Source organism: Lynx canadensis, chromosome D4, assembly GCF_007474595.2.
Source record: "Lynx canadensis isolate LIC74 chromosome D4, mLynCan4.pri.v2, whole genome shotgun sequence".
In the NCBI taxonomy this organism is placed as follows: Eukaryota; Metazoa; Chordata; class Mammalia; order Carnivora; family Felidae; genus Lynx; species Lynx canadensis.
Window position 1 is genome coordinate 85,683,233 of NC_044315.2, and position 27,570 is coordinate 85,710,802.

The following is a 27,570-nucleotide window of genomic DNA, read 5'->3' on the forward strand; positions in this document are numbered from 1 at the left end:
TTTGAAGTGAATGTGCAGGGTGATTTTTAGGCACATCTCCCAGGCCTCTAACCTCATATTGGCATGGTCATATCCATCGCTCAAGGCACAGATGACAGGCTGTATCTTGCATAGAGGCACTTGACAGGCTAGGCGGGTAGACTGGACGTGGCAGGGGATGTGGGCAGTTCCCCAGCTGGGTCCAGAGAACCAGTGGTGTAAGCATTGAATGCCAGCACGGCTCAGCTGCAGTGTGTGAGGATAACAGGGATTTGACTGCTCGATGAACATGGGTGATTGCCAAAGCACTCAGTGAGGTTCTAGGTTGCATTAGTAAAGAAATGACCTTCTGGCCAGCGGAGTAAGGAATCGGCTCAACTTTACAATGGGGCAGTTCACAACTAAAGGATCTGTTCTGATCTGGGTATATATTGTTCTGTAGTGATTTCTCCTTCTTAAATGTTCATTTCAAATGCTCCTCTCTACGCAGAGCTTTCCTTAACACTTCCCTTGCCCATTATTTATTATTTGTCTGCGTTCTTGGTCTCTAGTTACTTAACACGTTGCACCCTCTCCTCTGTTGAATCGCGTTCCCCATAGATTCTCAGATAAGTCACTTCATCTTTGTGATGTTGAACCTGCTGGTTCTGGCTCCATCTTTGTCGTCGGGCTTTGTAAAGATCAGATGAGTTGTATATCATGGTGTTGTACAAAAAAGCAAATGGGAGAGAGTGTTGTTTCCTGTCCATTTGTTAATCTGATATTGAGTAGCAGCCTCGAATTCGCAAGCTGGTTAAGCAGCTGTTGTTCCTAGTATCTGTGTAGCATCTCTACCTTGATGTGTCCTGAATTTCTCAGTGGGGGTAAAAAAAAGCTTGCTATTTATTCTCCAGCTTCTTCAACACTGGGACCTTTTTTCCAGCTTATTCTTTTGCCTCTCTTCCCTAATGTCCTTAAGCTGTCACTGCTTAGCTGGGCTATTGTACGGCTGCATCCTCTGGGACTCTGGAGGCCAAGGATCAAGGAAGTGGGCGAAGCCTGCCCAGGGCAACTTGGGCTCTCTGACGCATCAGTCATGGCCTGAGTCGGGGATTTGCAGACCCACGTGCTGGGAACTGCGCTGTATTTGTGCAGTAACCCAAAGGGGTTACTTTGGTACAAGAGGCCTGCTTCCCCTGGTGCTAGACAGCTACTGTTCCACTTCTCCATGCTGCGTGATGGGGCAGCTCGACATTGCCCTTCTTAGTGTGATGGATATGGCTGGGCTGCCGGTCCACGTTCTTGCACAGACCATCAGGGTCTCAGAACCAAGCTGGACCAGAGATGCCCCATTTATACTCCTGAGCTCAGCCACTGATCTCCAATCCCGGAGGCCCTGGCTTCTGGAAGCCAAACTTGGGAGAGCTCCCAACATGCTCCCACAGCCACATGCTGTGCCAAAGCCAGTACTCTTTGAGTGACTGTCCCCCTGAATCCTCCTGCGAAGCCAGGTCTCCCAGCCTAGACTCCTTTCCTCAAAGCCGTTTTAAGGAGACTTATTGCCATTTTCTGGCCCTGAGTCTTAACCTGGGATTTGCAGGACAACTGCAATATGAGTCCTTAGTATCAAGTCTGGAAAACCAGGGGTTCAGATTTCTATTCCTTCCTTCTAAGAAGGCTCCTTACACACAATGGCCATCCTTGGTCACCTGGTGACCAAACTTTACATACCAGAGATCTCAGTCATAAAGGATCTTTATGTCCCTGTGGCTACCTTCTCATCCTGTCTTTGCTAAGATGACTGCATATGGAAGAGGAGTTTGGCTTCTTTTGATTAAAATACTGTACCCAGTGTAAATATAACACAACCATAAACTCCAGGGAATCAGGGATAGCCCGATTAGAGAGGCAGCCTGGCTGTGGGCACAGCATACGAGTGGACCGTGTCAAATTTCCTGGGACCTTCAGCAGTGGTGACGATGTTGAGGAAGGAGCAGAAGGCTGCGGACCCAGGGGGAGACCTGATATAGCGGTGCAGTAACTCCAAGTGACTTTTTGTCTCTAATCTGCTTTACTTTGTGAGCTCCTTCTGTCACAGGGTCTGTGCACCCTTGGAGGCAGGTACTGTGCAGGGCACTCTGGCATCATTTAGAACAGTGGACTAGGTAGCTTTGGAGGATATCTTCCAAGTGTGGGATTTGGTGAAACATGACAAAATTGAAGCCATGAAACTTCCCATCTCTGCACGCGACAGCTTCTTGAAATCTTCAGTGGTGTCCAGGATTTGGCATACTGCAGAAGGACGTTTCCTTCAGTCTTTGTGCACAGTTATCCTTTTTCCTTAGCTTCTTCTGGTTTATTTCTCTTCTGTCTCAGACTCTCTATTTTCTTTCCACTCCAGCTTTTGAATCGAAAAGACAAGACAACCTTTGAGAAACTGGACTACCTGATGTCTAAAGAAGATAATTACAAGCGGACCCGGGAATATATCCGAAGCCTGAAGATGGTTCCAAGTATTCCCTATCTAGGTAGGAGTCTGAATTGGCTTTATTATTTATTAAGAAATCTGTTCAGTGCCAAGTGAGATGTTTTTACAGTTTCTAGTTGATAAATTTCCGGAAGAAGTGTGGGCCGTGGATAAAGAGGTAATTGGTTAGCTCCTCAGATTGGAACAGGGTGTGGATACTTCCCAAGGATGGGAACCTCGCTGAGAGCCTTGAAACAAGGGATATTCTGCTTCTTACGTAAAGTAACCTGTGAATCACAAGCCTCCCCAGCCTCCAGCCCGGAAGGGTCACGAGACTTTCAGGTTCGTCCACATTCTCTTGAACTAGGGGAGCTCAGGCCAAAACTCCTCTGTTCTGGTCTCTCTGGGCATTAGTAACGTATTTTATAAGATTTGTATCAACAAAATTATAATGATTATGGATTTCTCTGATTAGAAAATGACAAATGCTCATTGTAAAGAATCAGGAGGAGAAGAAAATTAATATCATTTGTTATCCCATGTAGATGTGATCACTGTTTTCCATCATACGCTTTCATTTGTTTGGGCGCGTATAAAAATCCGTGTTTACAGTGAACATTTAATGTTATTACTTGCATTTCTATATTGTGTCTCAGTCCTGTCGGATGGGTTTGTCGGGCTCGAATTTGCTTTCTGACACGGACCTTTAGACTGTTGCTCCGTTTTTGTTATTAAAATGTTGCAGTGAACACCCTTGTTGCAAAAACCTCATATATAGTTATGATTATTACCTTACAATAAATTCTTATAAGTGCGATTATTGGGTCAAAATGTATGCAAAAATTTGCCTTTTTATGTATGTTTTCGAAACGCTCTCCATAGAGGCTGTGGCAACTTATAGTTTCATGGCAAGGGGATAAAATTTTCTGTTTTCCCATATGCACAAATAATGTGTATTTTCATGTGCACGGGTTTTTTCTTTTCCTTTCTCTCTCAGTTTTTTATCTTTGCCAATTTGATAGGTAAAAAGTACTTTTTACAGTTTGGGTTTCATGGTTATGCTAATTTTCTGGAAAAAAACCCACTTCTATCTTTTTATAACCTAAAAATAGTATTATCAACAAGGAAATTTAAGATTTCATGGAATTGTCTCCCTAATATTTTCAGAGCTCTAGTGTAATTTTCTGGAGATACATTTCTGACACCTTGTAAGTGTCTTCCATGATCATTGTGTTTTAATTCTTTTCAAGCCAAGTTGGGAAATTTAATTTTAGTAGAAAATTGTCCACTTGACCCAAGTTTTCAAAATTATTTGCGTAGAGTTTTTTTTTCCTCATTTAATTTTCTTTGACCACATAGTTTTATGCAATATTCTCCTGTAACTTTGAGCCTTCAGTATACGAATGCTTGTATTTGCTTTGCATTCCTGACAGTTTGCATTTTTTTTTCTCTTTCTTTTTTTAATTTGCTGTGCCAGAGGTATGTCTGTTTGTCTGTCCACAGAATTCGACTTTGTATGTATCGGCCACATTATCTTTCTGCTTCCTAGTTTACTATCTGCTGTCAGTCTAGGATGTGATCTTTCTCTCCACATCTTAACAACTCCGAAGTTGGGATGCATCTTTCAAGTGACGGCAAACAAAGCATTGCAATATCGTTTATTGGTAAACAGTTATAATGACGTCCTAAATTTGATGAAATGTGGAATTTCTGCTTTAGTCTCTGATAGTTCGTTTCTCCTGTTTTCCTTACGTTGTTTTGTTATTTCTTTTAACTACTTTGGTTGAATTAGTAGCTCATTTGTATGAGCACTGTTCTCAGCACTTTAATTTGGAAGACAATTTTAAGGAAACAGTTAAGGAAAACAATTAAAATAGAAAACAGTTTGCTCTGATTGCTGTTACCTGCTTTGTTATAGGGTTCTCAGTGATATATATATTTTTTTAAATCTGTGATTATAGTTTCAGTTTTTCTTTTATCCAAGTATTAAAGTAGTGGTTTTTTAATTTTTAAGGGCTTGAGTTTTCTGTTTTTGTTTTCAAATGGCTTTATTGAGATGTAATTTATGTCCCACCCATTTAAAGTGTGCAGGTCAGTGGTTTGTAGTCTATTTACAGAGTTGTGCGGCCATCAACACAATTTTGAAACATTTTCATCACCCTAAAGAGAAACCCTGCACTGTTAGTGGTCACCTCCTTTTCCTTCTGGCCAACTCTCTTCTGGCCTCACCCCCCCAGCTCTTGGCAGCCATCAATCTACTTTCCGTCTCCACAGATTTGCTTATTCTGGACATTTCGTAGAAATTTAATTGTACAGTATGTGGTCTTTTATGACTGGAGTTTTTCTCTTTAGTATCAGGTTTTCAAGGTTCATTCATGTTGGAGCACAATTGATGGTGTCTCATTCCTTCGTGTTGTCGAAGGATATTCCACTGTATGGATATGCCACATTTTATTTTTTTTATTTGATGGGCATTTGAGTTGTTTCACTTTTGGGCTATCATGTATCGTACTGCTGTGAACAGCTTTGGGTTTTAAAATCACAAGTCTTCCCTTTAATATTACTATTTTGTAAAATATTTTTGAGAGAGAGAATGTGCACGTGCACACAAGTCGAGGAGGGGCAGAGAGAGAGGGAGACAGGGTCCAAAGTGGGCTGTGTGCTAACAGCAGAGAGCACAATGCAGGGCTTGAACTTATGGAACCTTGACCTGAGCCGAAGTTGGATGCTTAACCGACTGAGCCACCCAGGCGCCCCACAAGTCTTCTCCCTAATTATTTTACATTGGTTTAGACTATGTGGCAGATATGCTTCCTAGGTTTTAAAAAATGTTTGATATTTGTCTTGTGGCTTAATATAAGATCGGTTTTTGTAAATCTTTCACGACTGCTAGAAAAGAAGGTGTAATCTCTCAAATTACTCCCATTATTACATTATATTATTTAAATTACTAATTTGTGAGAACTTGGTCTATCAAGGACAGAAATATATGTGGGACTCCCCTTGCATTTCTAATAGCTTCTGCCTTACGTTATTTAGTATATAGAAGTTTGTAACAGTTACAAATTCATGGTGAAGCGTCCCATACAAAGTGATCTTGATTCTGTTTGTTATTTGCTTTTACTTCTTTGTCTGACATTAATTCTGTGAAATCTGTTTTATTTTTTATTTGCGTTCATTTTATAAACCTGTGACCGTATTTTGGGTGTGAATATTTTAGATTGCTTTGTTCTAGGTGTGTTCCTTGAGAACTGCACTTAGTTGGACCCAGGATGAGAGACCTTGCCTTTCACTCACTGACATTTGTTTAGTCTTCATGCCATATTATTGAATTGAACATCATTCCGTGCTTTCTCATTCTTTCCTTGCTCTCCTCTTAATGGCTTACTGTAAACCACAGTGTCTTTCCACTTGACTTGCCAGTCACTATCTCAGAGGGAGGAGGGTGTGTGGATATGCGCAGCTCACAAACCTGTTGCCGCTTTGCCCGAGGCTGATCAACGGAGGGATGAAATTGATAGTCTGAGGGTGAGGGTTGTCCAGCGCAGGCCCACTGGTTCAACTAGCAGAGATGCTCCTGGATTGTTAAGGATGGCTTCTTGTCTACTCCGGAGAGTGGTCATGAGAGCTGCTGCTTATTGTCTGCTGTCTGTGTGTCTGGCACTCTGCTAGGCATTTTGTTGATGGCCTGATCTCAGTGAACACTCGCAATGGCCCCGTGAATAAGCAGTCACTGAGAGGTCGCCTAGGGTCACATAACTAGAGTGGCAGAGCCAGGACTTGGCCCCCGTGGTCTGGCCGTAAGCCCTAAGCTGTGACACTGCCCTCTCCTGACTCCCCACGTCCACTGCCCAGGTCATTGTTTTCCTACTCTACCCTTACAGTTGCCACATGTGTGTCCTCTGCTATTTATGACTTGTGGGTGGCCTCCATCAGACACCGTATGAAGTAGGATGAATTATCTTGAATCTTTCTTGCGGCACTCCCTGTTCTTGGACCTCACCGCGGTGCTGTCTTGGGCTTCTGAGGGCAAACCGCACCGATACTGTCTCCCCTTTCTGATCCCCTGTCCTTTATAATCAGACTGAGCGTATGAGTCACCTCCTCGGGCCACTGGCCAGAGGTCCCTCGTGTGCCACCCGATGACTCTTGTCAGGCTGCAGGACAGGTCCACCCTTGCGGTGGACACACTGCCTGTGTCGGCCCTCAGTTTCTGGAGCCGTGGCCCTCCTTGTCCTGCATGGCCTCATCTCGGCTGCCTCTTGTGGAGTGGGGTGAGTGCCTCTCTGGAGAGAGGCCTTGGTGCTGCACCACCCTCCTGCCTCTGCCCCCGAGAGCCCAGCCTCTGCCTTGCTCCTGCCCTTCCTGCCTGATGGCCACTTCCCTCTCCCTGCAGCCAGTCGGGCTGCATCTCTCGTGCTCTATCAGAATGACTCCTGACATATATACGAGCGAGAGGGAGAGACCAGGAGGCAACACCAACGTGCTTTCTGTTCTCAGGATGGCACGCGTGGGTTTACCACAGGGACACCACGGTTCCGTTAAAGAGAATGAAGCAAGATTCCCCTTCTGAGGCTCAGTGGGCTCGTCGCCCTAAGGGCAGTGGGGCCCTACCTGCCCATCTGGTCACCGTGGACAGACCCTGCCCACAGCCAGGTTGTGGTTTCAGTGCTCGTCCCTCTTGGAAACCCAACCTGTCCCGGGGCTGGATTTGTTTATCGAAGGAGGAATAGTTACATAATTCCTGGAAAGTACAATATAGGAAAAAATGTCTGAAACCATTTCTTTTTCCCTTGGCAAAGTCCTCACTGTAGGTCTTTCCCTTGGGGGGAGGGAGTTATTCTCTGGGACGGACTTCAGGTCAGCCCCGGATATTTCCTGCTGCTTTGCTGCCCCCATTGCTGGAGACCTCGAATGCTGCTTCGGCAGATATTTGCCTCTAATGGCAGGTGTGGGGTTTATTTTTATAACAATTCTTTTGAACCTGTGTGGAAGGTTCTATGGCAACTGGTTTCCTGGGATTATTCGGGACCGTCTGCTTGTACCCGCACGTAGCAGTTGTTACTGTGTGCGTGTGTATTCCAGCTCCTTCTCATGCAAATTTTAGGGCCAGTTGGCCGCACTTTGGCTCACTGTATCTCTGAAGCATAATTTAAAAAACACTGAGGGAAAAACTTGCTACATTTCAAAAGTAAGACTGTCTCAAAAAGTTTCCTCCCAGTTACTTCAAAGTGTAAAAAGAATGGTGAGGGGCGCCTGGGTGGCTCAGTCGGTTAAGCGTCCGACTTCGGCTCAGGTCACGATCTCGCGGTTGGTGGGTTCAAGCCCTGAGTCAGACTCTGGGCTGACAGCTCGGAGCCTGGAGCCTGCTTCGGATTCTGTGTCTCCCTCTCTCTCTGACCCTCCCCCACTCACACTCTGTCTCCCTCTGTCTCAAAAATAAACATTTAAAAAAAAAAAAAAAGAGTGGTGAGAATTAGGTCAATTATTTGCAGCTTAAATTTGTCTGATAGCAACTCCTTGTTAACACCCAGGTCAGACTAAAGAATGGCCTGCACCGTTTATTTCTAAACAGCTCTACTGACTCAGAGGGTGTTTGGTTTTCACTACCTATAATTCCCTCCAGGAAATAGCTACATGAAATTCAGAGTGCAGTGGATTTTCAAAGGTTTAGAACTGATTCCAAAGGTAACCATAGGCAGTCTGGAAGACTGTGATCTCTCAAGGAACAAAAATTAGGCACTCTGACAGTTCTGAATTGTGAGAGAACATTTAGACGTTCTTGGTAAATTTACCCAGTTTTTATCTGAAAATAGGAGATGGATTTTGGCCTCTGATATGTGAAGGGAATTTCTAGAACCTAAGGAATTCCTTCAGACAAGCAAACCCTTCCATAAATAAAGCAAGGCTTTGTTTTCAAATATGGACTCTGACGTTTAAAATAAAGGCAAGTTGTTTCCAAGCGTAAAAGAGACCTAACCTGTGGGGTATCTAAAAGGACTCCCAGAAAGAAGCACTTACGCTGTGTCCCAAAGCCCCCAGAACAGCACAGCGAGTGAGGGGCTTGCACTTGGAGCCTGAGGGCAGCATGTGCCAGCCGTCCGCGAGATGGTGTGTTCTCGGTGCCCACCAGCGAATGATGGGTGGTGGTGGACGAGACAGATACCCTTTCTGCTCTGGTGGCACCCACAGCCCAGACCTGACCGGCAGGAGTGAACCGGAAACTGAAAGTGAGCTGAGCACCATGAAGGGAAAGGCAAAGGAGCATCTCTAGAGGGGGCCCCACCCCAGTGTGGGGGGCCAGGGAGGGCTTTCTGGAGGGAAGCCCTAAAGAATGAATAAGCTAAGTGAAGAGGTGGGAGGTGAGCATGCCAGACAAAGACAACAGCTTGTGCAAGAGCCCTGGAGTGGGGAAAAACATGTTTGTTGGAAAAACTGGCTGGAGAGTAGAGAATGAGGTGGAGGGTGTTGTGAGAAGCAGCTGGAGTGGAAGGGAGGGGTGAGATGGCCTGGGGCCAGGACACCGTGAGTGGGGAGCTCAGGCCCCGATCCCCCTAAGAGCAGTAGGGAGCCACGGAGGGCTTGAGGCAAGGGCCTGGCCAGATTGGATTGGCACTGGACACACTCCGCCTTTGCCTACAGCGTGTGAGTAGCTTCGAGGAGGCCAGGCTAGAGGAAGGAAGACCAGAGAAGGGAGCGTGAAGAAGCCCATGGTGCATCACTGTATGTGAGAAATTGCTAGAGGGGGAGGGAAGGCCTTTTAAAAACAGTTCCTTTTAGAGCAGAGCCTTGGAAAGACATGAGACAGTTGTCAGTGAGCCTGTCCCTTACACCCGATGGAGACACATGGCATTTCCCTGTGCTTTGACGTGGCGAATCAGCGTGAACATTTGAGTTGTGGCCCCCTTACAGCAGAGACGGAAGGGCCAGCACCATGCTCTCTCAGTCTACCCACACAGGGCAGGTGGATTTGGGCCGACTGATGCCACTAGCACTTCTGCTTCCTCGAACATGGGTCAGAGTGGCCACCGCCACCCCAGGACCAAGTCTGCCAGCTCCCAGTTCAGGGTGACCACATTTTTATCCGGCTGTCCCCAGGTTTGCCAGCACTAAGGGTAGTCCTTTCCTTTAATGCCCAACTGAAAAATTTCCATTCCGCAGGCAGGAAATCCAGACTTTTTTGTTTTCAGTTCCCCACCCCACGTGTTTCCAAGGATCCCCAAGGAATACTCACTTGTTCCACAGATCCATCCTGGTTGTTGCATGGTGCCTCAGCTGGCTGCTTGGCTCCAAACCCCTGATCCCTCCCTCCGGCATCTCTGCCTTTCCTACCCAGTCCCTGCAGCTGGACCTGTGTGGAGCCAGGCTCCTCCTTCCTCCCCCAGGGAGCACAGTTCGGGACGGATACGGGGATGCCAGTGCCACAGAGAAAAGCTTGAGCCTGCATTCTGAAATGCCTGCTCCCGGAGCCCCTGGACCATGCCCTTTCTCCTCTTAGACAGCCACACGCGGCAGGGCCGACCCGTTGCCCTCCCGTTCCTAGCCGAGGAGAGCCTTTGATCGAGTTTCCCCTTCCTCAGATGGAGGCATCCACCCCCTGGGGGGCCCAGCGAGTGGGGATAAGCTGCTGCCCTCTGACCCGTCTCCAACAGGCTTCTCAGTCAACAGAATAATCACAAAGGTAACTCCATCCCAAACGAAGGAAACCTTTTCCGTTATTTTGTAGAGTGGTCAGCTGCACATTGTCTTAAATCTCTCCCTTCCAGAAGAGAAATTTGCCTTTACTTTTGCAGTCTATGAATTTGTTACCTTAAAATTCACATTTCTCTGGGACTTCACAGTCGGGTTCCATTTTTACAAAAAGCCAGTGGATGTTATTAAAACCCCCATTTTGTGAGTGAGGAAAGCCACAGTTTGACCTATGACTTAGCCAACGTCATATGCCAGGCGGAGACCAAGTGCGACTCAACATCGCACGCTCTGGCTGGGGTTCCACTCAGCCCGAACTCGCGCGCCCTCTGTCTAACACCTCTGTTTCCCTGGAGAGAAGCGGTGCGGGAGGAAAACACGTGTGGGGGTGGGGGGTGGGGGTGGCGTTTGCTCTGCTGCCCACAGCTAAGCACCTTGTCACCTTTGTCCCTTCTGGGGCACAGGGAAGACTTGGAGTCAGCATTTCTCTGCGTCAGGAAGTTTTGTCTGGTCCCCAAAAGGAGGAGGTAAGGGCAGAGCCCATTTTGTGTCAGAGAAAGTGTGTTTTCATAGCAGGAACCTACGTACTCCTCAGGATGGCTGTTCTGCTTTGCCTTTTGGTCTCTGGGTTTCTAATTTGAAGCTCATGGTTGTGATCGTGACAACTCTTGGTTATTCTCTCACATGTGACTGGCACTGCACTGAGCACTTTATGAGCATGATCTCACTTCATCCTCCTGACGTGACGCTCTTTCCTCTGAGAGAGGCACTATTTTTAACTTATTTCACAGCTGCAGAAGCCGAACAGGACTCATGTGAAAGGTCTCACCACTTAGGGGTGCCACCTCGGACTGGTGATAGCAGTGCCCAAGCCACGTCTGACCCAGTGCCCAACCACGAACCTCAGAATATGCCGTATTTCCCTGTAAAAGGTCTTTACCTTCTGGGGAAACCTGGACAGTGGACTGAGAAAGAATGTCTCTGGGGACTCTCCTTTGTGTAGCGAGGGCTTGAGATGGGGGACTGAGGGCCCCCCCCTTCCGGGCCAGCTAGCCCCGAGGAGGACAAAGGTTGGGGGCTTGGGTTGGAGGAAGGGCTAGTGAGTTTCCCCATCCTCAGGACTAACCTGGCACCGTGGATGTCCTCCTTGCACTGGTTTGGAAAGGGAGAGTTAAGATAATTGGAATGGAGCATCTGAAGGATTCCGAGTGGTTGGTGACTTGTAAGATGGCCCCAGTGCTCCCTGCTCCCCAGTATTCCTGTTCTTGTGCCATCCCTTCCCCTTGAGCACGGGCAGAACGCACTGACTTGTTCCTGACAAACAGAATATGACAGAACTAATGGGACATCCATTCTGAGATCAGATTATTCAAGGACTAAGCCTTCTTTGTGGGAGGCTTGTTCTCTCTTCCTGGCTCTTGGATTCTGAGGGAATCCAGCTGCATTCGGCAGTCCTGTGGAGAGTCCCCTGAGCCAAGGGATTGAGGCCTGCTGGCCACCGCATGAATGAGTTTGGAAACAGAGGCCACCTCAGTGGAGCCTTCAGATGAGACCATTGCCTCCGCCCGTGGCTTGACTGCATCACTTGAGACTCCTTGAGCCAGAGGCACCCAGCTGAGATACACTCAAATTCCTGACCCACAGAAACTGCAAAGTGATAAGTAAGAAAGCTGCTGTGTTTTGGGGCCAAATCTATCACACAGCAGTGGATAGCTAGCACATCACACAAACTTGATCACTACCCCACGTTCATTACTTTATTGCCTCAGCTGTAAAGCTGAGCACACAGTAGACAGTAAGATCGATCTCCAGGGCAGCAGGAAGTGCTGGGTCCCTCTCAGAAGCTAATATTCACGGGAGGAAATCCTATAGGACAAGGGGGGGCGGGGGTTGCCACTTTAAGAGGTAATGAATTCTTACAGCCCTGTAAGGAAGAGGGTGCCCGAGAAGGGCCTCAGAAGTTACCCTCAGAAAGGCTGTGGTTCCCTAATCAAGTGTATGTTGGGTGTTAGAAGGTAACATGTCCAGGCCTTCGGAGGCCCACGAATGCCTGCTTAGGAAACTGGAAGATTTCCATTCTGTGTGCCCCCCAGAAAGCTGTGCTCCAGGGTGAATTCGGTGTCCACCCATTCTCTTAAAAACTGTTTTGATTACAAAAGCAACACCCTGTTTGTTGTAAAACTCATGAAATGAACACTAAAAAGAAGTCTGTGAAGTAAGAAGCAAAAATCCCCTTCTTCCTCGCCTACTTTCCAGAAGCAGCCACAATTAACAGTCGGTGCGTATCCTTCCGGATGTTTTGTTCTCCACACACTGATGTATGTGCATGTGTGTGGGGCGCAGGGGATGCAAGTAATAGTATGCCTTTTAACCAGAATGGGGACATTTTAGACATTTTGTTTGGCGCCCGTGGTGGGCACTTGGGTGGTTTGCTGAGTAGTACCTGGCCGCCTGCTCGATTGTGCAGCCGTGTGCCTGCTGAGGAACAGGTGGATGGCTTCTGTTCCCTCCCTTCGATGGAAAGTGCGTTGTGGCTTTCCTCACTTGTGGGGGATTTCTGGAACAGTGAGTGCCAGGAGAGGGATTGCTGGACAAACTATTTGCGACTTTATCTCCAGTAGCTACTTTGGGAATGCCGTTGAAAGGTGGCGGTTACAGTCGACCCCACGCTCACCACCAACCACTAGGTCCTACCGACCCCTTTATATTTATGAGAGACTGTCGGGTAAGAGATGGCATCTTGGTTTTTGTTGTTTTAATTAATTAATTAATTGATTGATTAATTAATTAATTTTTGAGAGAGACAGAGTGTGAGCCGGGGAGGGACAGAGAGAAAGGGAGACACAGAATCCGAAGCAGGCTCCAGGCTCTGAGCCATCAGCACAGAGCCCAATGCGGGGCTCAAATTCACGGACCATGAGATCATGACCCGAGCTGAAGTTGGACACTCAACCAACTGAGCCACCCACGCGCCCCTGGCATCTTGGTTTAATACACGTTTCTCTACCTGCCAATCCTTTGTGCTCTTGGCAGAGAAGCTGCCTTCCTGCTTCAAACACATGCTCCTTGGGCTCTCCTGGGCCCGCAGTTAGGCAGTCAGGCCTTGCCTCCCACCCAGCAGCTCAGCTGCCCTCTGCTCCTGCCTCTGCATCCTCAACATCTATGTCTGTCCTTAATCCTTCTCCTGTGTCCCCAGCATGGCCCTGCATTGCCCTGATCAGTGAAGAAAGACTGCCTGGCTGTTGGGTCCCCACGGAGAGGAGGCTGACAGAAATCCTTGCCCATGCACTTGCTTGGGGCTTGGTCAGCATTCTGGGCTCCAAGGCTTTGCGCTGCTCCTTATTCTTTTCCTTTTTTGAGGTGACCAGGGTGTTGGCCTCTGTCAACACATGGCTCCAGAGAGACCTGATTACATTACAGGCCTTTTACATTAGCTACCCTTCCAGGCTCTGGACCACTGCTCGCTCTCTAACGGTCAGGGCAAACGTGACCTGTCCACCCTGCCCAAGGACCTCTCTCTTTCTCTTAGGAGATGTCCCTCAGCTTGAGGAGGGTGCACATGCTGAAACAGGGGAAGGGAGCACCCCTTGGCCAGCCCATAGAGCCAGGTTTATCATGACCAGGGGTGAGCAGGGGATGGGACAGCCGGATGGCCCGCCCACCTGGGAGCTACCACATGTGGAAGTGCTTTGGGAAAGCTGCACAGATGGGAGTGATTATCTGTGTCTGGGTTCTCATGTGTGGGCTGAGCTGACCCAGGCTGCCCTACGTCAGGAGAGATGGGGGTACTTGAATGTCTGGGTGATGGTTGGTACCAAGGCCTTGTGTCCACAGTGGCAGAATCTCAGATAGGCCTGGGTCGAGCTTGACTCTGGATCTGAGAGAGACTAGGTAAGGAAGCCCCAGGCCTGAAGGCATGGACATGGGAGATGAGCCACCATAACGGGGACCCAGCTACCAGATGGTGTGGCCCAGGGCTCGGACCAGGTAGGATTTGTGCACAAGTGACAGCCAGAGCAGCCACAGGTTAACACCGTGACTGCCAGAGGTTGGGGCTGAGTCTGTCAGTTGGAGGACAAGCGGAAGCAAGAAGGGCGGGCGCAGCCTTCAGCCCTGGCACAGGGTCGGAAGCCCCAAGACGCTGGGCCCGCTGCTCTGAGATAACTCAGGCAAAGAGCCCTGGACTGGCTTCCTGACATCGGGGGATCTGTTGTCCGTCCAGTTACTTCTGCACAGACAGGCTGGCTGGCTAGCTCACATAAGTGCTGCTGTGGGCCGCACGCCGCCAGGATTCTCAGGTGTTTGGGGGGCGATGACGGGATGAGACAAGGGCATCGGTTGTTTCATTTTGCCCTTGTGGGTTGTGATGTAATGCTGCAGAAGCAGGAGTGCAAATCCTGAGAGGCTCAGGCTGCATGTTGTTGGGTGGGTCACTCGCATCTCTGAGCCTTGATGTCTGTTAGATAAAGGGAGTGCAATTAGAGGAGCCACCTCATAGGTGTGTTATGAGATTGATTTATTTATTTTTTAAAGTTCATTTATTTATTTTGAGAGAGAGAGAGAGAGAGAGAGAGAGAGAGAGAGAGAGAGAGAATCCCAAGCAGGCTCAACACAGAGCCCAACGCAGGGCTTGAACCCACGAAAACGTGAGATCGTGCCCTGAACCAAGGTCAAGAGTTGGATGCTTAACCGACTGAGCCACCCAGGTGCCCCCTGTTACGAGATTTAAAGAGACACACATGGTGCCTGGTACACAGAAAGCACCCCGTAGATGGCAGGTGGCACGAGTGTAATCCAGAGCAAAACCCTGCAGGAAGACTCCAGCAGTGGGGACCTCCTTGCCTCCTGTATCCACAGAGACTGTTGAGAAACTCAGCAAACCCAGGAAGGGTAGGAAGAGCTGCATCTGGGCACAGCCAGGTGTCACGTTTAGTGACCCAGCAGGGCCTGGAAGGTTTGCATATGCTTTGTGGGGTAGAGCAGGAGTGGGCAGGGGGAGGGACTGAGGAGCAGACACCATCTAATGGCTAGTGGGACAGAATCCACCCAGCTGGCAAAATACAGTCTCTGGAGGGGAGGGGAATTAACAGCAGCTGAAGTACAGTGTAGACACCTTTTTGGATATAGATCCAGGCTGAGACCCCTCCTTCTCTGGGAACCTGAGAACCACCCCCCCCCAACTGCCCCCACAGCATTGAACTCCGGCGGCAGTGTTCGTTCCAGCCAGAGCTGATCGGATTGAGGTGGACACCCGGCCCCAGCGGGCTGGGAGTCTGCACTGGAAGGGAGGGTGCTCGTCAGTCTCTGCTGGCACCGAGACCAGCAGAACATGTGAGCTCAGGAATTCCGTGCTGGGAAAAGCAGATGGACGCACAATGAGAAACAGAGAGACCTGCGCGCAAGGGAAAGGGAAAAGAAGGGGGGTTGGGGAGGCTGGGAGAGCTGCTGCCTTGCCTCTTGAAGGCTTTCCAGGCCATTTCTGGTTCCTGGCCCTCGTGAGGCCCAGCTGCGTCCCTGCTCATGGACTCTGGGAGATACCTCGTGTCCTTATGTAACCAGCTTATTAAATGAGCTGGACTCAGTCAGGTGTAAGAAGAAACCAACTTAATTTTTTCCCCCGTGTCCTTTCCAACTTACCCTGTGGACTAGCTCTTTTCCCGGTCGACGCTGGAGACTTAGCAAGCCCCTTCGTCCCCTTCGTCTTTCTGGCGTTCGGCATGAAGAAGCCGAGTCTGCTTTAACCATCCGGTCACTGCACACAGTGTGGTGCAGTAACCAGAGGTCTGGACTCCCTAGCGCCTGGACCAGAGGCCTGGAGGCCTGGGGTGGGGGAGGGCCCACGGTCAGCACTGTCACTGGCCCCCACAACCCTCCTGCCTCCCGCTTGCCCACTGAGATTTGTGAGCCTCGGGGTTGGAACAGGGGAGAGGGGAAAAGTGAGGGGTCAGGGCCCATCTTACGTGGCCAGTTCAGTCGTGATTCAGAGCTTGCACCAGAAGCCCAAGCACCCACACTCTTTACCCCCCGTTGGTGCTGCTGCTGCTGCTGCAGAATTTCCCTTCTGGGCACTTGTGACTCAGTTGCCGTGACCTGTGATACATCTTTTCCACCTCAACACTTATGGCTCCTTCCTTGGCTCCTGGGCCTCCTGCACTGTCTCCCCCCACCCCACCCCCCTGGCTGCCCTCTGGTTCCTAGGAAACCATATCCTTGCCTCCCCCGCAGCCCCTGATGGGCTTGCCATTTGCTCCAGTGTGGTCTCATTTCTCTCTGCCGCAGGTCTGGAGACTTGAGGCACGAGTCTGGTAGCAGTGCTTATGCCAAACCTTTGGAATGGTCCCTCGAAGTCCCTCTCACTTGATTTAGGGTCGGGGGAACACCCACCCTCCGTGTGGTGGTGGTGGCCAGGGAGCATATCACAAGGACAACTCATTCCCCCCACCCCAGGATATTTTTCCTGCACCTCTCACACAGGCTGCAGAAGGGCAATCTGCTAATGTTGTAGAATCCTTTTGGAGTCACCCCCTATAGTGATGGTCCTACACCTTGCTCTAGGGTGTGGGACACTTGGAAGCTATTATTTTGCCCTTAGCCTCTGGGGTCTCAGATAAAACTAAGGCTGAAAGAGTGCCTTTTTAACATTTTGTTACCTTGAAACGTCCCCTTTCTGTTTAATCCAGTTGCCTGGCTTTGTCATACTATACCCTAGAGTCTTTGCAAGCCTGCATATAACAGATGAGGTGGTCTCAGATCAGAGAGGACCACCTTGAGCTCCCAAGGACCATCTGTAAATTGTGAGCATCCTAGACTCCCAATACTGTTGTTTTCGGTAGTCCCAAGGCTTCTCTTTCAGTCTTGCTCAAATTGGCAAGATTTTGCAAGATTTGGGGGAGGGGATCCTGCTCAGTGTCACTTGCTTGAAGAACATCACTGTCTTCCTGCCGTGTTCCCACATAAGCCCAGCAGGTCGGTGCCCCCCAGCGACCAAGGTATTGGTGCAAACTGGAGTGTGGGGGCTTGGCTGGGATCGGAGAAAGTCTGGGTCTGCAGGTACCCTCACCATGGAGACCTCAGTGACAGTAGGGCTCCTACGCCTGCAGGCCTTCAAAGGCCACTGGCTGGGATGGGAGAGGAAGGACAGGTGCTGGTCTGAGTTGGGCAGACCTCAGGGACCTGGCTGTGTTTGCTGGCCGGTGGAGCCACACACCAGGCGCTATGGCACCATGCACTTGAGCACAGCTCTTCTGCACGCCCGGCCCCCATTCTCTTCTTCAATGCTGTCGGCCAAACCCCCATTTTACACCAGGGAGAGCCAGTTCCACATGTCTGATGGGTTTATTCCTACCTCTCCTTCCATATAGCCAGGGTGTGGTTTGACTCAGGTTTGGGTTTGGGGTGGGGGTTGGGAGAAATAGCTGGTGTCTCGGCCTGCTTTTGTCTGGGTCACAGCTAGTCTAGGAAAAGGGTTATTCCACGTTGTCCTGCATGGCTTTCCAGAACTCTTCGCTTTGGGGTTTGGACCCACGACCAGTGACCAGTAGGGCTGGATGGACCCTGTTTTCCTTAACCATCAATCCTTCCATCCTGGACACACCAGTCCAGGTGTGTGGGGAGGCCTGGGCCAAGGTTGAGGTATTCTCACCAAACACACCAAATCAGGTACAACAACTGATGACCTCGGCAGCCTACTAGAGGTTTGGGAGAAGGGAGCTGAGAACTCTTAGTTAGTGCCTGACCTCCAGCACCTTCCGGATTAACTGCTGCTAGGGCATTTTTACCAGCTGTCTGACTGTGAGCCTCATTTCCTCCTCTCCTGTGAGGTGAGAACAATCCCTTCTTCACCTGGGTGCTGTGAGCATTACATAAGAAAACAGAAGTCCAATTCCAAGCACGTAGTAGGGTGTAGTAAATATCTGTCTCTACCCAACTACATATTTGCTAGAAGCAGCTCTCGTGTGGCAGTATTGCTAAGTCATTGGGAAGAGGGATTGCTGGGTCCGAAGGTATAAGCATTTTAAAAATTTTGATGCATGTGTATATCCATGTTTGATATACACGTTGCTAAGTTGCCCTTGAAACAGGTTGAATCAATTTATACTTCCACCCATAGTACAGAAAGTACGTATTTCTCCATTCCCTTGTCAACATGGAGACTTTTTTCATCTTTACAAATCTGATAGGCACCTTGTGATGGTTTGTGCTTGATTTAGTATCCCTCCCTCTCTGGTTATTACTGAGGTTGGCACCTTTTCTTCCTTATTGGCCATTTGTGTTCTAATGTGTTCGTGTGCCTAACGAAGTTTTCTGTCATGGTGTCTGTATTTTTCTTCTTGATTTAAGAGAGTTCTTGAGATAGCGTGAATATTGATCCTTTATTTTTCTTATTTGATATTTGCCTTCAGCCTTGGTCATCTGTTATTTTTCAGAGGGCAGAAAATTTGGGGTTTTCTTTAGTCATATCCCTTAATCTTTTCCTTTTTGGCTTTGGGGTTTCCTGCCATGCCTAGAGATGACTTCCCAGCCCACAGTTGTGTTTTTCTAGCAGCTAATGTGAAAGTCAGATTGGAATGAGGGAGGGAGGCAGAGGGCTCCCGGTCCGGTGGGAAGCCTGTTGTAGTAGTTGAGGGGAGAGGAGACACGAAGGCAGAGAAAAGGGCTTTCGTGGATGGATGGATTGGCGTTGGTGTGGTAAGGGGAGAAATTCTTGTTTTTGACCTGAGTAATTGATAAATGGTGCCTTTTGGTGACATGGGCCCAGACCTGGGGGAAGGTGTTTCAGGGGTTGGTTGCACTGTCTAGGAGGTGCTTCTGGGACGTTCAGTGAAGATATCCAGGACATGGCTGTAAGGAAGTGAAGCCCCAGAGAGCCTTCATGGCCTGGGGTGCTGTCTTGGGCCTCCTGATGGTGTACGTGGAAACCAAAGATAGGGAGAGTGTGATGTAAAAGATTTTGGTGTATGTCCTTGGTGCTGAATCTGTATCTAGTCTTACTCAAAGAGACTCTGATAGAAGAGGCCCCAGGAAGGCATTCCAAAACAGTAACACCCAGCGTAGATACGTCCAAATAGCACTGATGGCTTTTATTGCAGGTTTGTGTCATTACAAGGATAATCTGGGAATATATTAAAAAAAAACCCTCCCTTTTATATACACAAAACATGCTACATGGTACACTTTGTGGGAATGCTGAGGTAATAGGCACACACCCAGACATGGACAGTACCAAACGTTCCGACATCTCACACACCCCCATTCACACGCCCACCGGGGACGGTCTCACCTTCCTGACTCCTCTCTTGCTCCCTGCTTGGCAAGAGTCCCGGTAGTACTGAGTCTGACACTTCGCGGCCAACAGGACTCAGAAAGCCACCACGCTGCAATGCACCAGCCAAGGGGTCCGGTGGCTCCTGGTTATTCAGGAGCTCACGAGAAGCGGCCAGTTGTCATTTTTGTGGCACCTGTACTCCAGAGAAGTGTAGTTTGGGGACGAGATGCGGACTCTAGTCAGCCTGAGAGCATGGGACCTTTGGTCTGTAGCCATTCGGGGGCCCCAATGACCGGGGGATGACTTCTCTTCACTTGAGTATCTCCTGGGCAAGGTAGGTTATTATTTCTGTGACGGTTAAAATGACATGTAGGCTAAAGTGTGAACGGAACATACAAAACTGCGAGTACATCATCTACGTGGCCGGGAGTTAGCTTTGGGGCCTGGCCTTCCCTTTCCTGACCAGAAACCTGGAGCCCAAACTGTCTCCTACTCAGAGGCTTGCCTGGAAAGAAAGGATGATATGACAGAAAAAGTAAGGAGTGGGTATGAAGGGTAGAGAAGAGCAGAGAAGGTGCCTGGAACCTCAGTGAGTGGCCAACGACTGGTACAGAAGGTACTTCCTGAATGGTGTTGGATGAATAAGTGGATGGATAGATGGTTGGATGGATGGATGGATGGAGAAAAAGTCCTGAGAATGGGGGAAAGTATAGAAATGGAGAGGGAAGGGGATGTTGAAATTTGATCAGGTGCCCAAAGGGTTCTTTAGCGAGGAAGCAGGGAACCCCTATGTGAGTGAGTAGCATGTAGACACTCCTGGAAAAATTCAGGCACGTGGACACCAAGGGTTATTCTTTGAATTAGAGCTACATAGCCTGTGATCTGCTCTCAGATTCGAGTAACACCATGTGAATGCAGTGCTTTTCACCGAAGAGCAAAGCTGTTGGTAACAACTTCAACATCTGAGAATTGAATGTCTGTGCATTTAGGTATATAACCAAATATACCTAGATACCACGTGTCTAGATATAGTACACGTGGTATATATCTAAATGCATATATATGTGGTACACACACATGTGCATAAGCTCAGCTCATGCGTACGTATATTACGAAGGTATTTTGCAGTTGGGTTTTCATTGTAGGGATTTAATGTATTTAAAGAAGGACTTGTCTGTAGTTCTGTCCTGTGTGGAAACATGAGGGTCTGTCTGATGTGAAGAAAAGCAGTAGGGACAGAGAATACTGTATTGATTCCATTCCATCATCTGCCGCAGCGATCGGGTAAACAGAATCCGGCGGCCCCATCCTCCCGGCCCCAAGGTGAACTGGCGGGGAGTTGTTCCTGGTGCCGGGGCCAGCATGGCCGGGTCAGGCTCCTGGCAATGGCCGTGAGAGGTCAGGAGGGAGCTGGCTTAGTGGAAGGTGTTGGGGTTGGGCCGGATCATCATCACCACTTTCTTGAGCGAGTAGGACCCTCCTCGGAACTCAGCCCAGTAGACTCCATCCTGGTAGCGGCTCCGGTAATGGCCCCCACGGTACCAGACCCCGTTGAGGTTGGAGTGGGCACAGGCATTATACCACCAGCCTCCCTTCTGGTAGTGGGCACAGTTTCCTGCAGGAGACAAGGGAGGAGGTCACAGGGAGGAGGCAGTTGTATCCAAGGCTGCCATTTGTTTAGGGCCTTTAGCAGGGCCCTCTGGGAAGGTGGGGGAGAGGGCATTTGGAGCAGGAATGCTTGAGGGGTGGGCCAGGTCTCAGATTTGCTCCAACCTTTGAGGCTCGGCCTTGTGACCAGCGAACTCACCGGGCCACCGAATTGTCCTTGTGAAATGAGGGTAAGCGTGGTGCCTCCCGCACAGGACTGTGTGGTGATCGAAGGAGGGCGCATAGTTAAGCAGTTAGCCCGGGGCTTGGTGCAGAGGAAGTGCCCCATGGAGGTTTGAATAGGAAGCAGAAATGACCTGGGGTGGGCGGGGGAGCGGCCAAAGTGTTCTGAGGAATTTTTTAAGAGTTGCAACTGTTGGATCAAGATTTTTATAGAATGACAAAGGAAGTGTTTAAGATGAAATGCTCCTCTGTTCCTCCCAGCCTGTATTCCAGCCAAGTATTTTTTTTTTGATTTCACAAAAGAAAGATATTTTCATAAAACTTCTGGCACTATCATATCATGCTGGATTTTGCTGCCAAGGACAAGCAGTTCGGAACAACAGTGAAAGTGTGGGCAAGGTGCAAGCAGGCGTGCAGGGGCATCGGCCTTCTCAGGGAGGAAGCAGAAGAGGAGCTGCCAGCTGCTTGGGCTGCTCTTAGTTAAAAGAGAGGGTCCCCGGTTTCCTGAGCAGGCCTGAGAAGCGGACCCCCACTCAGAGGAAGGGCTGCCTCGGTCAGGTTTGTGGGCTGGCGCCCAATGGGGCCGGTGGCCCTGCTCCCGCTGAGGCCTTGGGATGTGGTAAGGAGGCTGCAGGCTGGCCGAGGCAGAAAGCTCAGGGGAGAATGGGCTCAGGCACCCGCAGCCCCTGCAGCCCAGCCCAGAGTTTTCCTTGGGCTCCGTTAGGCCGTCACTCGAGGCTAGGGACCAAATGGCAGTGCTTGGGTTTGGAGAGCAGAGAGAGCCCTTGGCATGCCATAGCCAGCCTCCCGTGTGAGTGGAGGCCCCTCCTGAGCTTGACCTGCATGCCTCCAGGGACAAGGAGCTCACTTCCTTGCCAGCCACTGACGGTGCTGTTGCACAGGCCTGACGGTTTGGGTCAGAGAACAGTCTTCTCCCTCCTATCCACGATGGCCCTCGAGATGCTGTAGCAGTCCCAGTGTCCCCAGAATCTGACTAGCTCCAAGGGTCCTCTTCCTGCCCTGCTCTTCTAGAAGCCTCTGTAACCCTGCCTAAGAAGGCATACTGTTTCGTCAGGGGCCCCTTCAGTGCCAGCCAGCAGGTGGAGGTAACTGCATGTCCCCCAGTGTTGTGAGAACAGCCTGCTGGAGTGTGGCTGCCATGGGGACCTAGAGTGAGGACCTCCCTCCTCAATATGTAGGTACAGAGCTTGCCTGAAAAATGCAAGTGGTTCCTGGGACCTTAAAGAGGAGGGAAGTGGCCTGCAGACCAGGGGGCAGGGAGGGGGCCAGATTTGCCCAATGATAACAGACATCCTTGGTCTGGAGGTAGGGTTGGTCCCTCAGACAGGAGCAGTGCCTTGCTGGCTTTGCCAAGCAGCTGGGGTGCAGAGGCCCTCATCTCAGGAAACTGGGTGTGGGGCCTGGAGAGGCTTAACTGTGGGAGGTTGACATCTGGACTCAGGGCTGGATTGTATGTATGTGTGTCTCTTAGAATATTCTGGGTTTTTTTTCCCCCTTGTTTTTTATTTAATAAAGGCTTCCTAGTAAAGACCTGGCTTTGAGGCATATGACCCTGGACAAATCACTTCATGTCTCCTACCTGGTTTCCTCTTAATAGCTCCCTTACTACACTGTGTTAATAACACACGCTAATAATAGTAACCACAAAGACCGCCCACTTGGATCGAGCCCTCTTTGCCACGTCTGAGACAAAGCACTTGAGGTACATCCTCTAACCTTCTCACCACCCTGCAAGGCAGGCATTGTCCTTATTTCCCGATGTGGAAGCGAGGCCCGGAGAGATTAGTAAGCAGCATGCCCAAAGACACATGACTGGTAGGAGGCAGGGCCAGCATTATTACCCAGGTGTGTGGCCCAGAGTCCGTGGAGAGTGTGGCCTGAACACCTGGTGCCTCGGGCAGAGAGGTGATGTGAAGGCTTGGCCCTGAGTGGCCCACAAATGTGTAATTTGTACACCTCTTTGCCGTTCCCTTTTTGTTAATGCCCCTCTGACCCACCTTTGTGAAGGGGGTCTGTGGGCAGTGGGCAGAGGAGTGGGTTTTCAGGGAGTAGCAACAGGGTCGGCCTTCTGGGCTCTGGGACCTTCCTCTCCTCAGGCTGTGACTCAGAAGCTCTGGCTTTGACCGACCTCTTTGCCCTGGCCTGCACCTGGGTTTGACTGTATGGGTCCTACCTGTGTAGACGTCATGGTCTCTGTCCAGGGTGGTGAACTGCTTGCCGTTATGCCAAGTAAAGGAGTCACCAGCATTGCCATGGTAGCGCCCCAGCCTCAGCTTGTAATACTCGCTCTCGGGCTCCAGGCGGAAGCTGGCATATTCTGCAAAGACTTTGCGGCCAGACCAGTCCTCCATGGTCACCAGCAGTTTGTAGTTGCCTTGGTTCGTCAGCCAGTAGATGTTCTCCAGGCCTAGCCAGTACTCGCCATCAATGTTCCCAAACCCTTGCTGGGGAAAACGGAGGAGAGCATTAGTGAGGGATACGTAGTGTCCTCAGCCAGCAGGGCCCCACTCTTGGATGCTCAGCCTTGGGCAGAGGAGATCAGAAATGGGCAGAGCATAAGGCAGGCCTGGGTTCAAATCCCCACCTCTGCACTTGGCTGTGACTTGATGAATCGCTTTTCCTGTCTGAGCCTCAATCACGCATCATTCAAGACTACTGAAAGAGTGCCTACTGTGTGCTAGGCATTGTGTGAACATGGGGGACACTGTGTTACCTTTACTACAGGGTTGTTGTAGGAACACACCTAATGTGGTAAACCGAGAGCCTAACACACAGTAGGCAGGCGACAGGAGTTCCTTGGACGGATCCTGACCACCTCTGAGCTTCACCGTCCCTCTCTGGGAATGAGATGTGTGTGAGGGTCTCGTGTAAACTCTAATGCACCAGACTGGTATGAGCTGTGACAAACACCTGCTACATCTGCCCGGGCTCCCTTCTGGGTTTAAAATCGGCGGTTTTATTATTGTTTTTACGCTGAATTTAAGGAGTCATCAGCCAGGTAGTGGCCACTCAAAGTCTTAAGAATAGATGGGCTCGCTAATGATACTGATAGTATTCAGTGAGCCTTCCAGTGTATTGGCACTGTTCTCAGGACTTTACGTAGGTTATGTTATTAATCCTTGTGCCAACTCTAAGAGCTAGGTCCACAGAGGCCCAGGGTCAGAGAGAGCCTGAGGGTGACTCGGGATCTGAAGCAGGCACCCAGTCTTAACAACTGTGTTCTCGCGCCCCTGAGAAAAAGAATATGGGCAGGAGGAGGAAGGGGTGAAGGAGTGGATCTTCAGAAAGCAGAGGAGAAAGAGAAGAAAACAGCGACAGGGGCTGGGCAGGAGGTGGGCTGGGAGCAACCAGGACAGGAAGGGGCCACGCGAAGCCACGCACAGGCGTCATGGCCAGGGTCGTTCATAAGCTTTGGTGTCAGAGGCCTGGACTCGCTGCTGTGTGCAGCCCCGAGCAGGTTGTTTCACCTTTTCATCTGTAAACCGGGGCCACACCAGGATCTTCCTCCGGGGGCTCGTGTGAGACTAAAGCAGGTAACAGTTGGAAGCACTTGGCATGGTGCCTGGCACGTGGCGGTGGCATTTGGTGAACTGAGCTCCTTTTGCCACCTTCGGCACCACCCCTGTCATCTGCCAGACGTATGGCTGAGCCCAGTGGCCTTTCCTACCACTGGGTGGGCATTCAGCTTCCTGGGAATTCGGGCCTAGTGTTCCCGTGTTTCCCAGTAGCAGGCCCTGGGGACCTGCCCCTTCTGGGCTGCGAGACCAGGTCTTCCCGCAAGGAAGCCCCAGCTGGGAAAAGGATGCTCCCTATACCCAGACGGGGATGAGGGGCCACCCCCTAGCAGCATTTCTAAAGTCCCACCATGTCCACGGGCCTTTTGTGGTCTGTCCCTGACTCGTATCTTGTAGCAGTTGCCAGCGGCAGGCAGGGGAGGGGCTGCTGGTCCTCACCATCCCTGGTGGGTTTGCAAAAATGACCTCGTCAGTGTCTTCCTCACCTCACGTGTGTATTGCACGGGGCCACCAAGGCCTCGACAGGTCAGCATGCACCTTCCCTCCAAGTGGCCCTCTCACCGGCTGGTCAGGCCTCTTGGGGTGGCCCGGTTGCTCTCACCGACAGCACAGACAGGGCCCGGGGCTCTCACCTTGTATGTCTCCCAGTTCCTGAAGAAGTTGACGGAGCCGTCCAGGCGCCTCTGGATGACGGTCCAGCCCCCAGGGTCGTGCCTCTGGTCACACCACACCTGCATGAGGCGGTTGGTGTTCTCTGGCTTCACCAGGTAGATGGAGCTGGTGTCGTGGCCATCCTCCAAGGCCTGCAAACAGTCTCTCCACGGGCCTGGGGATACAGATGTGTGCACGTCAGAGACCTCCCTGTTGCCTGGCCATGGAGTCACATTTTCACGTGCCTCTCACCCCAGGCCGCACTCCAAAGCAAGCACAACCTCAGGCAGGCCTCCAGCTGGGAGCCACAGGCCAGCAGTGAGAGGGGACTGATTTTAGTTTCTGTAAGTTCAGGAAATAACGTGATGTAAAGGCAAGAGCCTGGGGCTAGGGGTCAGGGTGCCTGGATTCCCAGACCACTTTTAGCTCTGACTCCCTCACGTGGTGATTTGGGCAAGCATCCTTACTTCTGCAAACCCTCAGTTTCCCTGGTTTGTAGAAAGGAGATCATATTTACCTCTCTCAAGGTTGTGAGGATTGCTGAGATCCTTTGTGTGGAGTTCCTGGAGTGCTTTATCTTTTAGCTGGTGGTATTGTGAAAAGAGAGATGTGCCTACCAAAATGCAGCAGTGTGGAGCACCGCTCGGGCTCGGTCGGCCTCACTCCAGGCAGAGAGACGGGTGACTGCCCTCCTGAGTCCCGTGGGCTGAGGTTGGCCCACGTCACCTCAGTCCCGACTCCACGCTTGCCTTTTCTGTGACAGTGCTCAGGGACAGTTGCAGTCTTTAGTGAGGAACTTCCGTGGGGTCACAGTGCCCAAGCAGTGTCCGGAATTTGGCCACGTGGCCAGAGGTGTCAGGATATTTCTGAGATTCAGACACTAGCCTCCAAACAGCTTTTTGGGGGGGACCAGTCCCATTCAGCCCAATATGCGTATTTTCCAAAGGAAGCTCATTTAGGGCCAGATGCTCAGAGCATTCTGAGGTCACTGTGCTGTAAGCAGGTCCACGGACTTAAAGGATGGTGTCCAGGATACCTTCCGGTCCATGGCTTTCTTCTGGAACTGAGACCAGATGAGTTTTGTGTTTTTCTGGGACTTCACTGAGCTTGGGCAGCCCAGTCAGAAGGAACAGGTGCCGTGAGGGGTCTGAGGAGCCACCGTAGGCTTTTCACCACCCCACCCCCACCTCCCCTAGTGGTCTCCTGGATGTCGGTCACACCAGCAAGAAGGTTGAAACTGGGGTCACCAAGGTCCAAAGAAGCTGGGTTCTTCCTTGTTGATCTCAGGAACCTTCAGAAGTTTGTTTCAAGACCTAATCATTGAACTACAGATTTTAAAGTAAATAAAATTGCCACAGTTTGCTTCAGCTTCTCTTCAAAATAGTCCTCAAACCAAGAATTGTTAAGCCCAAAAGTGCTAAGGAAATTTCCTCTCATTCTCTGAATGTGTGTGTTTATTCTAACAACTATTTGCTGAGCCCCCGCCCTCGCAGGTGCTGTGCCGGGTAGTGGAAGCCTAGGGCAGGGTTCAGGGCGGCTCTGATACCCAGCAAGGGGAGAGCTGACCTCACCAGCCTCTCTCAACTTGAACTCCTGTGCATTCCTGTCCTTTCCCTTCTGCGTGTCAGGGAGGGGCATCGGCGGAAAGTGTACTCGGCTTTTCCTGCATAGATCTAACTTCTCAAGATTCCTTCCTGGTTAGACTTGGGCTTGGTTAGTCCACACGTGATAGTTAAATGAGAAAAATTTGGCGGGTTTGTTGTTGTTGTTGTTGTTTTTCTGGACGGTTCAGGTGGGCTTTTCCTGAGTCCTTGTACTGTGTTCGAGCCTCCCCACCCGGAGCCTGACGGGGAAGGGCAGGGGCGGTCTTGCTCACCCCTCCCCACCCCCAGTGCCTGATCTTGCGCCTCAAAGAGGGGGGGTCGCTCTTGGTGCTTCCTGCTGACAGGTAATCCTCCAGGGAGAGCTTCTCACCATTTACCTGTTCACCAACCTTCTCCGCCCCAACGGACGGGGCGGGACCCTAAGCACTGGCCAGGCAGATGCTTCCCTCTTTGCCTTGTGCGTCTTCTGTCTTGGAGAAGGGGAGGCCAGACCTCCAGAAAGAGCATTCAGGAAAAATAAAAAGGTTTTGCTTGTGTTCAGCTCCCAGCCCCAGGGACCAGGGCAGAGAA

At 50.3% G+C, this 27,570-nt stretch overlaps 2 protein-coding genes across 10 annotated transcripts in view; one reads left to right on the forward strand and one right to left on the reverse strand.

The window, feature by feature from the left end:
• RALGPS1 (Ral GEF with PH domain and SH3 binding motif 1) overlaps positions 1–27,570 on the forward strand; it is a 275,362-nt gene that overhangs the window by 121,369 nt on the left and 126,423 nt on the right. For all 6 annotated transcript variants that reach the window (XM_030293121.1, XM_030293123.1, XM_030293126.1 and 3 more), the window contains exon 9: positions 2,360–2,486. In XM_030293121.1, coding sequence (XP_030148981.1) covers positions 2,360–2,486 — 127 coding nt within the window. The remainder of the gene's footprint in view (positions 1–2,359; positions 2,487–27,570) is intronic.
• Positions 19,169–27,570, reverse strand: part of ANGPTL2 (angiopoietin like 2) — a 34,308-nt gene continuing 25,906 nt past the window's right edge. For 3 of the 4 annotated variants that reach the window (XM_030293131.2, XM_030293134.2, XM_030293135.2), the window contains exons 4-6: positions 25,378–25,571; positions 23,404–23,674; positions 19,169–20,994 (exon numbers count right to left, since the gene is read on the reverse strand). In XM_030293131.2, coding sequence (XP_030148991.1) covers positions 20,795–20,994; positions 23,404–23,674; positions 25,378–25,571 — 665 coding nt within the window. In that variant the 3' untranslated portion in view covers positions 19,169–20,794. The remainder of the gene's footprint in view (positions 20,995–23,403; positions 23,675–25,377; positions 25,572–27,570) is intronic. The other variant, XM_030293133.2, reaches the window with a different exon arrangement.